Source organism: Pelodiscus sinensis, chromosome 6 (assembly GCF_049634645.1).
Source record: "Pelodiscus sinensis isolate JC-2024 chromosome 6, ASM4963464v1, whole genome shotgun sequence".
In the NCBI taxonomy this organism is placed as follows: domain Eukaryota; kingdom Metazoa; phylum Chordata; order Testudines; family Trionychidae; genus Pelodiscus; species Pelodiscus sinensis.
This window is the reverse complement of record NC_134716.1, coordinates 44,456,538-44,469,986: the sequence shown is the minus strand read 5'-3', so window position 1 is coordinate 44,469,986 and position 13,449 is coordinate 44,456,538. Positions and strand designations below refer to the sequence as shown.

At 41.3% G+C, this 13,449-nt stretch overlaps 1 protein-coding gene across 1 annotated transcript in view; it reads right to left on the bottom strand.

Moving 5' to 3' along the window:
- Positions 1-608: 608 nt before the first annotated feature.
- LOC102451526 (spindle assembly abnormal protein 6 homolog) overlaps positions 609-13,449 on the bottom strand; it is a 33,098-nt gene continuing 20,257 nt past the window's right edge. Inside the window, exons 10-16 of the mRNA XM_075932852.1 lie at positions 13,056-13,247; positions 11,012-11,101; positions 10,730-10,909; positions 9,583-9,658; positions 8,622-8,746; positions 2,780-2,932; positions 609-716 (exon numbers count right to left, since the gene is read on the bottom strand). Coding sequence (XP_075788967.1) covers positions 609-716; positions 2,780-2,932; positions 8,622-8,746; positions 9,583-9,658; positions 10,730-10,909; positions 11,012-11,101; positions 13,056-13,247 — 924 coding nt within the window. The remainder of the gene's footprint in view (positions 717-2,779; positions 2,933-8,621; positions 8,747-9,582; positions 9,659-10,729; positions 10,910-11,011; positions 11,102-13,055; positions 13,248-13,449) is intronic.

The following is a 13,449-nucleotide window of genomic DNA, read 5'->3' as shown; positions in this document are numbered from 1 at the left end:
GGGCGGCAGGCCCACCTGCTACTCTGGGCCCCAATCCAGGGACCCAATAGCCAGCAACCACCTGCTGCCCCCTTCCAACTCCTGCCATCTGTTTCCCTGGTTACTTCCCTGTATCCCTAGCACCTTGCCAGCCCTTTGTATCAGGGGCCTCAGTCTAACAGCCTTTAGGCTGGAGCTCACTGTTATTCCCTGACCCTGCCCAGCACTACTCTCTATAAAGGTACTCTCTAATGGCCACCCCTTCTCCCTTGCACTCCAAGGACAGATTGACTCTGTGTTGAGTATGCCTTCTTTTATGGCCCTCCCTGGTCCTGACTGGCTCCTCCGATAAGCCTTGCCTCGATTAGCTCTCTACAAGTCCTCCTCCCATTGGTTAGGGAGGCTGCGCCAAACTTGAGGGTTGCTTTAACCTTCCAGTACTCTGTGCAGGGCAGCCACTCCATCGTACACAGGAGCAACTGGACTTTGGCAAAATGTGTGAGTTTTCATGCAACATACACACACAAGTGAAAATGGAACTTATGTAATCACTTTGTCTTTAGAAGTTGCCATAAAATGATCTAGTTTGTTATAGCACTCAGCAAAAAAAAAAACAAAATAAGAAAAACTTACACATGGCCTGAGATAGGGGGCATAATAGGAGAAGAGGTTGGTGGACAAAGTCTTGTTTCAGGTAACAGAGTACTGGAGGAATGTACTTGTAAGTTGATCAGTATCTATACAATTTAAACAGTGAAAAACAAAAACATTGGATAAGACTCCTGTGTGTTACATGGCTCCCATCACATAGACAGCACACATTTTTCCTTTCCCAAATATAATACAATCATCATTATAAAATTATACCAAGTTCCGGTTTTAAAAGTCCCTTATTTTTTAAAAGAGCTCTTGCGAACATTAATTTTATGCTAACACAACTGCATTATCTTCAGTGAAAGTACATAAACTGGTGTAGTACAGTGAAAAGTCATACCCACTGGCTTCCGGAGCCAGATTCTGCTTCCGCTGAATCTCATAACACAACTCTCATTGAATTCAGGGAGCAAGAGAAAGCCACCAATTTCTTCCAAGTAAACTGATCTGTGAGGGAATGCCAGATGTACCCACTCCGGAACAGTATATCATCTGTATTTTTTAATTTATTGCTATATCTGCATTCGGAGGCTTAAGGTACCCCTTCTGCTGTGGAGCTATTTTGGGGTACTAAAAGTATCCCAAAATATCTATTCTGTGTCTATTGAAGCAGCCCATTATTTCAAAACAGATTTCAAAATAACGGGTAGCTTACTCTGACATCCCAGTATTCCTCGATCCACAAGAGTTAAGGGGCATTCGGAATAGCGAGTTATTTTGAAATTTGGCGCTGTGGAGACAGCACCAAATTATGAAATAAGCTTTTTCAAAATACACTCAAAATAAGCTACAATTTTGAGCTACAGATGCTATGTAGATGCACCCTCAAGGAATGGGCTAAGTTTTAATACAACTAAAAGTAAATATATTATGTGACTAGTTCATTTAAGATTACCCTAACATAATAAGAGCTAGGGGAGAACAAAGCTTTACGGGGGCAAGTTTGAGATTCTTACATTTTAATATTCCCGCACACAAATGTCAATAGAAGCTTCAAATTAACACACACTAACATTTTTCTTATGCCACATTTTACAATTACTTTAGAGTTAATTAATGTAAAATTATTGTTTTCATACTCTACACCTATAAAGCATTTTTTTAAATTTCTGTTATTCATATCCTCCAGTTATGAACACTAAAAGAATTTTGGCTTCAAGTCCAACTCTACAAATGGGAAGTACCATTTTATCATCTACATTTTACAACTTTTAAAAAAGATAGCTACATATCATGTGTTGCAATTGTAAAGTCCAATATACTGCAGCTGACTGAGGCCAAGGATAGATTCTTTATACTATCTGAAGCCCTCAAATCCTCATAGGTGGGCTATAGACATTTCTTGCTCCAATGAAATCATGAGATATGAGGCACAAGAATGGATTTTGCTGGGCTTTGAGCCTCAGACTAGTGATAGTTTTTCTTGGCAAATAAGTGAGGGGTTGGGGGGGAGACGTTCTGAGAACATTTCTTGTACCAGATTTTTGTTAGCTTAAAAAAAAGGAGAGTGGGGCACACTGCTTAAGACCCTAGAGATTTAAAATAGAAGCAGTAGTCCCTAGAGTGGAAATGGATTAGTGGGCAAAAGTGCAGGGAGACAATGAAAGATACAACATAAAGGCCATGTATTGTATGGTTTTAGGAAAGTACATAGTAATTGGGATATAATGCTTTTTAAGATAGATCTCTAATTTGGCTCACCGTTAATTTTTCCAGGAGTAACAAATAAGCAAAAATTGATAAGAAAAATGCTTCTCCCCACTTCCCACCCTAGCCATTTAACCAATTCCACTCATGTAACCTGTACAAATAATCTGTCAAAATGGTTAGTAATGTTTTCATAACATATTTTTCCTTATGTTGTATTTATGACATATGTCAAAACTGTTGGGCAGAAGGAATACTTAGAAATGTCCAATACTCATATCTAAATGTTCTGTTTTTTCAACATTTACATTAAGCACAGCTCCAGCTCTCTAATGCAGTTATTAGTGTCAAAACATTCCACGACATTCATGTTTTTGTGCATTATCCAGAGGCAAATAACAAGAGAGAATTAAGCTGTTAAAAGCTAGGACACTGCAGCAGAATACATTATAGTGCAAAGGAGGTGAAAAATAATGAACAAAAAAGTATATATGCCTGCCTGTGGATTATATCTTGCAGCACTGGTGACTGCACATGGGATATTCATTCGCAGAGGAACAGAGCCTTTATAGTTATTAGAACGAGAAGCAGTGCTAACTGGCAGAGGCATCATAGGGACAGAGAAAGGACTGTTATAAGGTGGAAGCCCAGGCTGTAAGAGAAACAAACAAAAATAAGTGGAGGAATAGACTATTTAAAGTACAATATGACAAAAGCATATAAGCGTCAGAGTTAAGTTGTGGTAGACTTTTGTAGGAGTTCTAAGTATATTATGAGGGAAGAAAGGTCAGTTTTACTAAAAAAAAAAAAACCAAAACCAAAACCTAACCCTTCATCCACTCACTTATTTTAAATGTCTAAGTATGAGTTAAGGAAAAATCTTAACATTGTAAGTCCGTAGTATGAGCTTTGGTGCTAAGCTAAAGCTAACCTGAAAAAAAAAAGTACACTAAGCAAACAGGTCAGTGACAAATGCCCCTCTTTCTCCTTGCCTCAAAAAGATACCCACCCTTTATTAACACTTTCAAGGTAGAAAAATCCCTTCCAAAGTTTTACAAAAGAGTCACCTTTATATTAAAATGAAAGCATGGGGCTATCAATAGCACTGCTATCCATAGGCCTCTTCTGATGTAATGATAACAGAGGTCAACTGAGCTTGAAAGCAGTTTCAAGTTAGGATATTTTTGAGGCAGATGTAGGAAATGTCAATGACCTCTCTTTTTTTAATAAAAGCAATCTTGTCAGTTTTATGTTTAGTCTTAACTTTCACCTCAACAGAAAGAGCACAGTAATTATTATTAGAACTGCGGCAGTACCTTGATGTCCCCATCATGACCTAGGTGTCATTGTGTTTGGCACTGTACAGATACACCGGAAGACGCTTTTCCTGTCCTGAAGAGCTTTTAGTCAAGTGGGTGCATGTAATCTGGCAAATATACTAGTGGGTTTCCCACACCCTTTCCTGCACCTCAGTCTCCTACCCTGAGCTCCCTTCTGCACCCAATCTCCATCTCAGACCCTGCACCCTTTTCATAGAAAAGTGCAGCCCTTAACCACTTGCCAAAATCTTGGAATCCTCCCCCCCCCCCCCCCCCCATCAAAATGTATTCATTATCCTGTATCAACTGAGTTTGTGCTGCTCCCAGCTTTGTATTTGGAACAGGGAGCTTGTTTATAAACAGAGGGAAGCATGGTGATTAAGATAACAAAAGGCTTGTCATTCAAGTAATTGAAGGATTGCTAGTTCATCATGAAAACATTGCTGGGTACTCCATTTAAAAGATAGGAAAAAAGATCTGTATTTGGATCACTGCTGTTTAACTGCTCATAAATGTTCTTGAAAAAGAGGTAAACAGTGAGGAAGTAAAATTTGCAGATGATACAAAATAGTTATAAAAAGGGTTCTCACAAAACTGGGTGATTGGGCAATAGAAGGGCAGATGGAATTCAGTGGTGATAAATGCAAAATAATGCACATAGAAAAATAGAATCCCAAATATACATACAAAAATCATAGGGTCTAAAATACTGATTACCACTTATATTGCCTCTATATAAAAAAGCAAACATGATTCTGAGATGCATTAACAGGAGCGTTGTGAGCAATGCACAAGTCATCATTCTTTCGCTCTACTCTGCGCTGATTAGGCCTCAATTGGAGTAGTGTGTCCAGTTTTGGGCACTACATTTCAAGAAAGATGTGGAGAAATTGGAGAGGGTCCAGAGAAGAGCAACAAAAAGAATTAAAAGTCTCGAGTTATGAAGTAAGGCTGAAGGAATTGGGCTTGTTTAGTTTGGAAAAGAGAAAACTGAGAGGGGACATGATATCGTTTTTCAGATATCTAAAAGGATGTCAGAGGGAGGAGGAGGAAAAATTGTACTCCTTGGCCTCTGATGATAGGCTTAACCTGAAGCAAGGGAGGTTTAGGCTGGACATTAGGAAAAACTTCCTGTCAGGGTAGTTAAACATTGGAATAAATTGCCTAGGGAGGTTGTGGAATTGCCATCATTGGACATATTTAAGAGCAGGTTAGACATTCATCTGTTTGGAATGATATAGATCATGCTTGGTCCTGCCATGAGGGCAGGGGACTGGACTTGATGATCTCTTGAGGTCCCTTCCAGTTCTAGTATTCTATGATTCTATGATTCCTGGATCCTCTACTGGCCCCCACACCCAGTCTGCTGGCCTCCAGGCCGGCTCCTCATCTCCTGCTGACCCTGCTGCCTGGCTGACCCCACTGGGCAGCTATCGCTGCCCTGGCTCCAGAAACTGTAGGGCAGCTGCTCACGCCACACTGGGACGCCTGGTCCCACTGGGCATCTGCGCACTGTGGATCCCTGCCCTACTGAGCTACCGCAGTTTCCCCCCACCCCACCCCACCCCCCGCCAGGCAGCCACACGCATGTCTCTCAACCCCACTGGGCAGACTTGCTGCCACACCCTGCTGCCAGTTCGCTGCAGGCAGCCCACTGCCCTGACAACCCTACAGGGATCCTTGTAACTGGCCCTCCACATGGACTATTTGGTCCTGCAACAGCCATGCCAGACTATGGATATTGCACACCACGGAATCCCAGTTAAAAGAGTTTCAACCCGTATATTTAAGAAAGTATTTATCATTTATTGTCAGAGGCATTTTAATGCAAACATGTCCTGCAAAGCATCTTAGCCCATCTAGCACCATGTAGCCTAATTTTCAAGAAAATAAATTCTTGTCAACCAAAAAAAGTGTTAAACAGATAACAGATAATTGAGTTGTACAGCTGTGTCTGTCATCAAGAAAACAGCTTGAAGTGTTTTACCCAAATCATTTTCCTGCAAATATTTTGACATAGTGAACTAGCTAGAGAGGTACTGATTCATAAATTGCAATTACATTTCTTCAATTCACACCCAGGGTAGTTAGATTATGGAAATCCTTAATAACAAGAAACCATTATGACAACTCCTCCTCAGGGCTGTACTTTGACAAAAAATTAGCTCACTTGATTCCTTGCCCATGAAAACTCCAGTCACCTTCTTGGGTCCCACAGCAGTGGAGTCGATTCACTATTCCTAAGGGATAACAATCTGACTCTGGCGGCTATAGAATACAAAGTTAAATATGGATCTCTGTATATGGCAATCTTGCAGTTGGTATTGCTATCTAGGGACTCAAATTCAAAGAATCCCTAGGAGTTGGTCGTTCACCACATGACTTTCAGCAAGTTAGGGCGGGAGAAGAATTTTAACATGACAGCAGAGCAAAAGTAGGTCTCTGACAACTCTGTAAATGGATGGGTCCTGAAGATTTTAAATGCCCTCATCAGCAGGGCAAAACAACAAAAGAAAAAGCCAAACAGAACTAAGGAAAACACTTTCACAATAGATTACTGGGGCAGCTCTTAAAGGGTTTTGGTTATAAATTAGAGTGATATTTGAGGAAATTCTCACCATCCACAGATATTTTAAAAAACAAAATGTCCCTTTACTAGAATTGTTAGGTGGAATAACTCTTCTGAACAGTCTTAGGAGAGGTAGCCATGTTAGTCTGTATCTGTAAAAACAAGGAGGAGTCCTGTGGCACATTAAAGACTAGCAGATTTATTTGGGCTAGGGCCGTCGAGCGATTAAAAAAATGTAATCGTGATTAATCACACAATTAATCGTGAGAACTTCACCTTTGAAACGCCATGGAAGTGTTTCAACAGGGCAGTGCTGCATGGAGCCCGGGATCTACTAGAGTCCCCAGCTGACTCTGGGCTCCATGCAGCAGCACTGCCCCTTTGAAGTGCCGGGGCAGCATTCCCAAGGGGCAACGCAAGGCGGAGCCCAGGGTCAGCTGATCCTAGACTCCTAATGCACTGCCCCTTTGAAACACACTGGTGGCATTTCAAAGGGGGCAGCACAGCATTAACACCTGTGATTAACACGTTAAAAAATTAACACATTAATTCTGATGTGCGTTAATCGCAGGTGTTTATGCACATCAACAGCCCTAATTTGGGCATAACCTTTCGTGGGTAAAAGCCACTTCATTAGATGCACAGTTCAACTTCAGCTATTGGTGAACAACGGATATGCAGAAGTTTATTGAAAACACTCAAGCAAGTCTGAAACAGACGGGGCTGGAAATTAAAATAGCTAGCTCTTAGCAAAAAATGATTGTATATAGCTGGACCATTGCTGGACACAAATTCTTTCTATAATCTTGCTCTATTGTACTGCATTCATAATAGCCACAATATTACCTTTACCATTTAAAGAAAACTTTATACTTCACAAATTACGCTCTAGCTGAACTCTGAAGGCAATGTTTTTTAAAATGTACATGTTATTTCTGAGGCAATTTAAAATGTAGAGCCAAACTTAGGTCAGACATTAAACAAAGCACAGTGCCTCTACTATTTCAGCTGTGTACTACTCATTTATTAATGATTTGTCAGTTGAATTCAGAGTGAATAAGGGTAGCCAGCCCTTAGAATTAACAAGCATATTGATTTTCCTTTATGTTTGAGAGAGACCATCTTCCAGATGGCCCTGAAAGAAGTGAAATGCTAGTTAACATGGCCTCCTGGTCTAATTTTCCATAGTACATCAGTATTACTTCACTGCTGCATTTTTCACTGAGCCACTGGGATACATTTTCACCTCTGTACCACCTGTCAATATCATCTTAAGATATTTTTCTTCTGCTCTGAATATCATCTACAGCTTCAATTCAGTGCCATCTGTTCCATACTGTCAAATTCCTAAACAAAAACCGCTCTTTTCTTCAGATAAATATCATTTGTGTACATACGCGCGCACACTCTTCTGTGTTTTATATAATTTGGAAAGCTCTACACAACCTCAGACATCATTTAAATGTTTCTCAATTAACTATTTTACTTACAATTCTTAATCCTTTCTTCATGTTATGAGTCAACATGCACTAGATAGAGACTACATATTTTTTTCTGCTGATTCCAAAGTCATAAAACATTGGGAAGAAACTGCATAATTAGAGCATGCAAAATTTTCTGCAAGGCAGACAAATTCTTTTGTTAGATGTATACCAGTAATTTACGCCTTTCTGAAAAACGCTGTCCTGGCTTAGGCAGTCCTACAGACAGGATAACGTCTAATGCCAAATGGGAAACAGATCTTCTGAATGAAGAGGAATCAGCCAATGTATTATTTCTTACTGTGTCAATTGAAACTATAGGAGAGTGTATCCACTGCATAGTTTTGACCACTTTGAGAGAGGGAAACCAGCACAGCTTTCTCTCACTCTACCAGTATCCTTCAAAATTGAAGGAAGCTTCACATGCATCCCAGCATATTTTGGTTTTCCTTCCCAGTCACATCTCAGCCAGCACCCATGCACACTTGAACCCCACGGGATAGATACTCTGCACAGTTGACAAAGGGAGGAGTATGGAAAGATAGCTCTTCACCCACTCTGTTCCTTAATATGGCGGGGGAGGGAGGGAAGGAAATGGAGGAAAGGAGCAAAAACAACCTCCCAGCATAGGTTAGAGCAGTATAAAAGCTACTTGAAATTGCTAGAACTCAAAAATTAATCAGGAGCATTGTACACTCCACTCAGCCCCCAACAAATCCTCTTTGTCACTCAGAAGGAAGCCTCAGTTGCCCCCAATGAACAGCTTTACAGTGGCGCTGAGAATACAAAGCAGCTACAGGCAAGGTCAAGAATCTGGCCCCCAGAGTGAGAGATGGGCATGTTTAGAACTGGGTGGCTTTGTTCAGTTTTCATTCATATCTCAGAGTTATTGTTGTAGTTTTGTGCATATAAATAATCAGAAGAGATTTCCCAACCACATTTCAGTGTAGCAGAACACAAACGAACACTTACCAGGCCATTCTGCAAGGCTGTTGAATTGGCGACACTTCCAGCACATGGCATATCACTGTGCCCTGATGCCCCAGGCCTAGATGTTATTTTATTCTCATTCAGTTGTTTATTTAGCCAGGAAATTACTACAAGGGAAAAATGCCTGAAATGAACATTCAGCTTTACATAAAATATAACAGATTCCTGATTTATCTGGATAACCGAGCACTAAAGAAATTGCAATGAATTAAAGCATTACTTTGAGGACACATCCAAGCAAGGCCAACTGAGTTAATTTCAGAATAAATGGAAATACACTAATTATACAGCATATGTATTTTCAAAAGACAAGAGTAATCAAATACATTGATCATGCCACCATAGGTATATTAAACATTCACACAAGTTATTTACCATATTAAGTGCTGAATTCAGGTTCATTGAAATAAGTCAATTAAATGAAGTTTTAGGAATTATCTCCAGAGCTCTGCATATCTGCATCCACCAAAATGATCCACAGATATCCACATCCATGGATGTGGATACCTACAGATGTCAAATGGATATCTGCAGATATGCAGGGCTCTAATTATCACCACATACAATAGGGAGACAATTGAACCCCCTCCTACTGTGCTGAGCACCAAGTGTGAGGTCTCAAACACCTTCAACTCCCATTGAAATCACTGTTCTTTGTTTCCTGATAGCTAGGTCTTAGATGGGGATGAGATGAGAGTTAATCTAGTTTTATAGTATTTTAACAAATCAAAAATTGACTCATGCCTAAAGATGCACACAGAGAAATTCAATATCAACCTTTTCCAGTTCAAAAATAAAATGTTGACCTTGAAATTGGTTTCAACTCATAACAGAGTGGAGAAGCAGAAAAACTAAAATGCATTTGAATACAAATGCTTTGAACTAAAACCGTACCTTGTTAGTTTACATCACCATTCCAAAAAGTAACTTTTACTTTGCTTACCATTTGTTTTCAGCAGCTGTTTGCTTTCTTCCAATTTTTGAACAGTAGTATCCAACTGCTCTTGCAACTTGAAGACCTGAAAACAGTAATGAATTTATAATAAATAAGTCATTAATCTGAGAAATTTAGTCTTTATAAGCAACACAAGAGTAAAAACTGTTTCCAAATCAGGAAGAACTGCTTCAATACCAATACCAACGTTTCTACTCCTACACTTTCTCCATAACAATCATTATGATACAGGTTGGAGCTCCCTGGTCTGGCATTCTGGGGCCTGGAGCCATCTCAGACCAGGGAGTTTTTGCTGGACCGCGGGAGGTCAATGCTCCACTGCTGGCTGCCCCACTGTCGGCTCCTCTCCCTGGGGATCTCAAGACTGGGGTTCCCTGCTCTGCCGCTGTCCCACTAACACTGGCCTGGCTGAGGCTCCCCACCTGTTGCATCCGGGGTCGCCCAGCTGCCACCTACCCCACTGCCTGGCTCTGCTGCCCTGGGGGGGGGGGGAACCCCACCAGGGCCACCTGGCCTCACCCAAACCCACTGATGGCAGGGGTGTCCAGGGTTTCCCAGTTAGGGCCACCAGGACAGCTCCGCTGTCACTGGGGATTCCCCTGCTGGGGTTGGGACTAGGACTCCCAGCTGCTGCCTGGCCCCACTGGTGGGGTTCCCTGGTTGTGGCTCCTGGAATGTTGCATGGCCCCACTGCTGCCAGGGAGTTCCCAAAGTTTCCCGCCTGGAGCCGCTCCAGCCACCTGACCCCTCTGGCACCATCTTGGTGGCTACGAAGTGCCATCTTGCCCAGCTGATACCCGGGCTCTCTTGTCTAGCTACTGCTGGCCTAGCCAGGACTCCACAGACCCCACTCCCTCATGGCTTTTTGGTCCAGCAACATCTGTGGCCTTGCTGGACCATGGATGTTGCTGGACCAGAGAGTCCCAGATTTGAGAGGTTCAACCTGGACTAATAAAACACACTGTCATTTACAAGAGGGGTCCAATTATTAATTGTTTTGTTTTTTTAATTGGCAACCTGCCTTCCAGAAGATTGTGGTAAAGTTTGTATATAATAGGTAAATCTTAAATAAATACTTGCATTGCTTTATACTTTTTCGTGCAAGATATATACACAGACATTGTATGATCTTTACCTCTTCCTCTTTTTGTTGAAGAGTCTGTTTCACATTATTGAACACCTCTCTCTCCTTTTGAAGGGTTTGCTCTTTTTCTTCTAATATTTTTTCTTGATGAATTGTCACTGCATTTTTTAACTTTATCTTCTCCATTAGTGTCTTCATTTCTCCCTGGAGCTTTTTGATAATTTCATTAGCCTATCCAACACACACCCCAAAAATAAAAAAATATGAATATCAACAAACCTGCCCCATAGCTTAAATTTAACAAATCCTCATAACATTTAACAAATGCCTTACTTTCACAAGCTCCTCAGAAATAGACTTCACAGTGGTTTCAAGTTTTCTAATTTGAAGTGGTTTTATCGCCAGAGATTCTTCCAACTTTTTCTGAAACATAGTTTTATATTCAGCAACAGGACAATGTCAACATAACCAAATGCTGAAATTTGGTGGTGTTGGTGACTGCAAGACTCCAAGAATTAGCAATGGGGAATGGGAGAGAAAGAGAGTGTGTGCGCATTTCTAGGTCACCAATTAAAATTAGCTCTGTTCAATGGCAATATTTGGCAACTTATAAAGGAAACCCAGTTAACATAGGTGCCAAGACTGTGGATGGTATGGGACTAGTGCAACAGTGGGGGGAATGGCAGATACTCAGCGAATTCCTCTTCTCCCTGGAGGGCCTCCCCCAGCCAATAAGCTCTTCTTCAGCACCTTCCGCTCATTGAGGATCAACTGTTCAGCAACTGACAGGAGGCAGATGCAGGAAGAGGTGGAGGAAGATTGAGGTGCACTTGATGGCAGGGCAGGAAGGTACACTTAGCACAGGGCAAAGTGAAGCAGAAATTGGGCCTTGTGGGGAAGGGATGAAGTGAGGGTGGGGCCTGGAGTGGAGTGGGAGTTGAATGCTACCTGACAAATCAGAAATAGTCACCTCTGCTGATTAAAGAAAAACAAAAACCAAAAGAGTAATCTGAAGGAGCTCCTGATAGTCTGGGTGAGAGCAGGCCTGGTGGAGATGTGTCCCTCTCAAAAAGCACTCTCTCAATTGTCATCCTTGCTGGCAGACTTAGAAAGGAACCAGGGGCTACACTTGCAAGGAAGACCTGGTGAGACGGGGCACTTTAGAGTAGATCTTCCCTCTCAAGGTTAAGATACATGAGCAGAGCGGCATGAGGAGATATACACTACTGGTCTGTAAATAGGATTTCAATTCTAAGGCTTTCATGAGCACTGAATTCATGACTGTATTTTTTGGTTTCAAAAGTAAAAATAAACAAACCAATTTGAATGGAACAATGTTGGATTGTTCAGGGTTTAACAGAAACAGTGTTTAAAAACAACAACAGAAAACTGGTAACTGTCAAGGGGAAGAAAAGAATTATAACTACTTGTACAGACTACAGCCTTGCTCCCATCAATGTAAGTGTCCTACTAGTTACAGTGCCCTACAACTTAATTCTTCCACCTCTACAAGAAAAACGGGGCTACACTAACGAAGTGCCCCTGTAGACACTGTTTACTTACCTCTATTGGCTGTCATTCTTGTCAATTTCATGGCTCCTTGCCGGGAACAGGGCAATCACTGATCTGAACTGAGAGTATAAGTGCCTGGCTACCATCCCCTTCCACAGCTTTCAGCTCCTCGCTCCTTCACTAGGAGGAACTGAGGATATATCTAGAGGCACTCTGCATCTTTTAAAGTGCCTATTTCCTGAAATAGCAGGCATGCTATTCCAGTCTCCCTGTAACTCTCGTTCTACGAGGGTTAAGGGATTTGTCGGAATACTGCCTTATTTTGAAATTTGGCACTGGATAGCCAGTGCCAAATTTCAAAATAAGCTCTTATTATTTAGACTTGGAATACACTACACAATTTGTGTATCACACATTGCATAGCTTATTCTGACAAAGGGGTGCTGTTTTGATGCACTCTAAGAAGCCTGGTGCAGCTGCCCCATTCCCCGGGGAGAACTAAGAAGCCTGGTAGGGAGCAGGGAGTATCTGCAAACTATAATCAGCCCTGGCTCTCAGCCTCCCTGCACTGCCCCTCTTAACTCCCTGAAAGCAGTCCTAGTGAGGATGTGCACCAGATAGAAGAAGGGTGGTGGCAGACATGAACCACCACAGCTGTAAGTTAACCCAACATAGGTCAACATAAGTTTATAATACAGACATGCCCACAAACATACGCTGACAAAATAAGGCTTTGTTTTAAATCCATAATCCTCACAGTTGTTCAAAACTGGTTTACTTTCAAAGGGAGTATTTAAAGAAATCATGTGCATGTTTTATACCTCTAAGGAACATCTTTCAAAAAAGATGAGCTGCTATTGCCAACCTTGTGTTCTTGTGCACTTTCACAGACATCTGCACTTATTAGTACTTGCTCTTTATCCTTCACTTCTTGTTCAAGGACAGCAATGCATGTTCTTAGTTGATTCAGTAATTTCTCCTTTTCATGGCATTCTGTGTCAAGAGTTGAATTTTCTCTTCGAAGGGACAGAATTTCTTGTTTTTCCCTCTGATACTCCTATCAGATGAACATTCAGAGGCAAAATAGAAGAAAAATTATAAGTATTTTTATTAAAATATTATGGAAGAATTTTAGAATGAACAACCAAGCAGTCCTCTGTGAGGACTGGAGAGCTGTAGATGAAAAATTAATTAAAAATTATAATGAGTTTGGTCAGCTCTAGCCCAGGGATTAGCCCTTTAAACAGATTCATCTGATA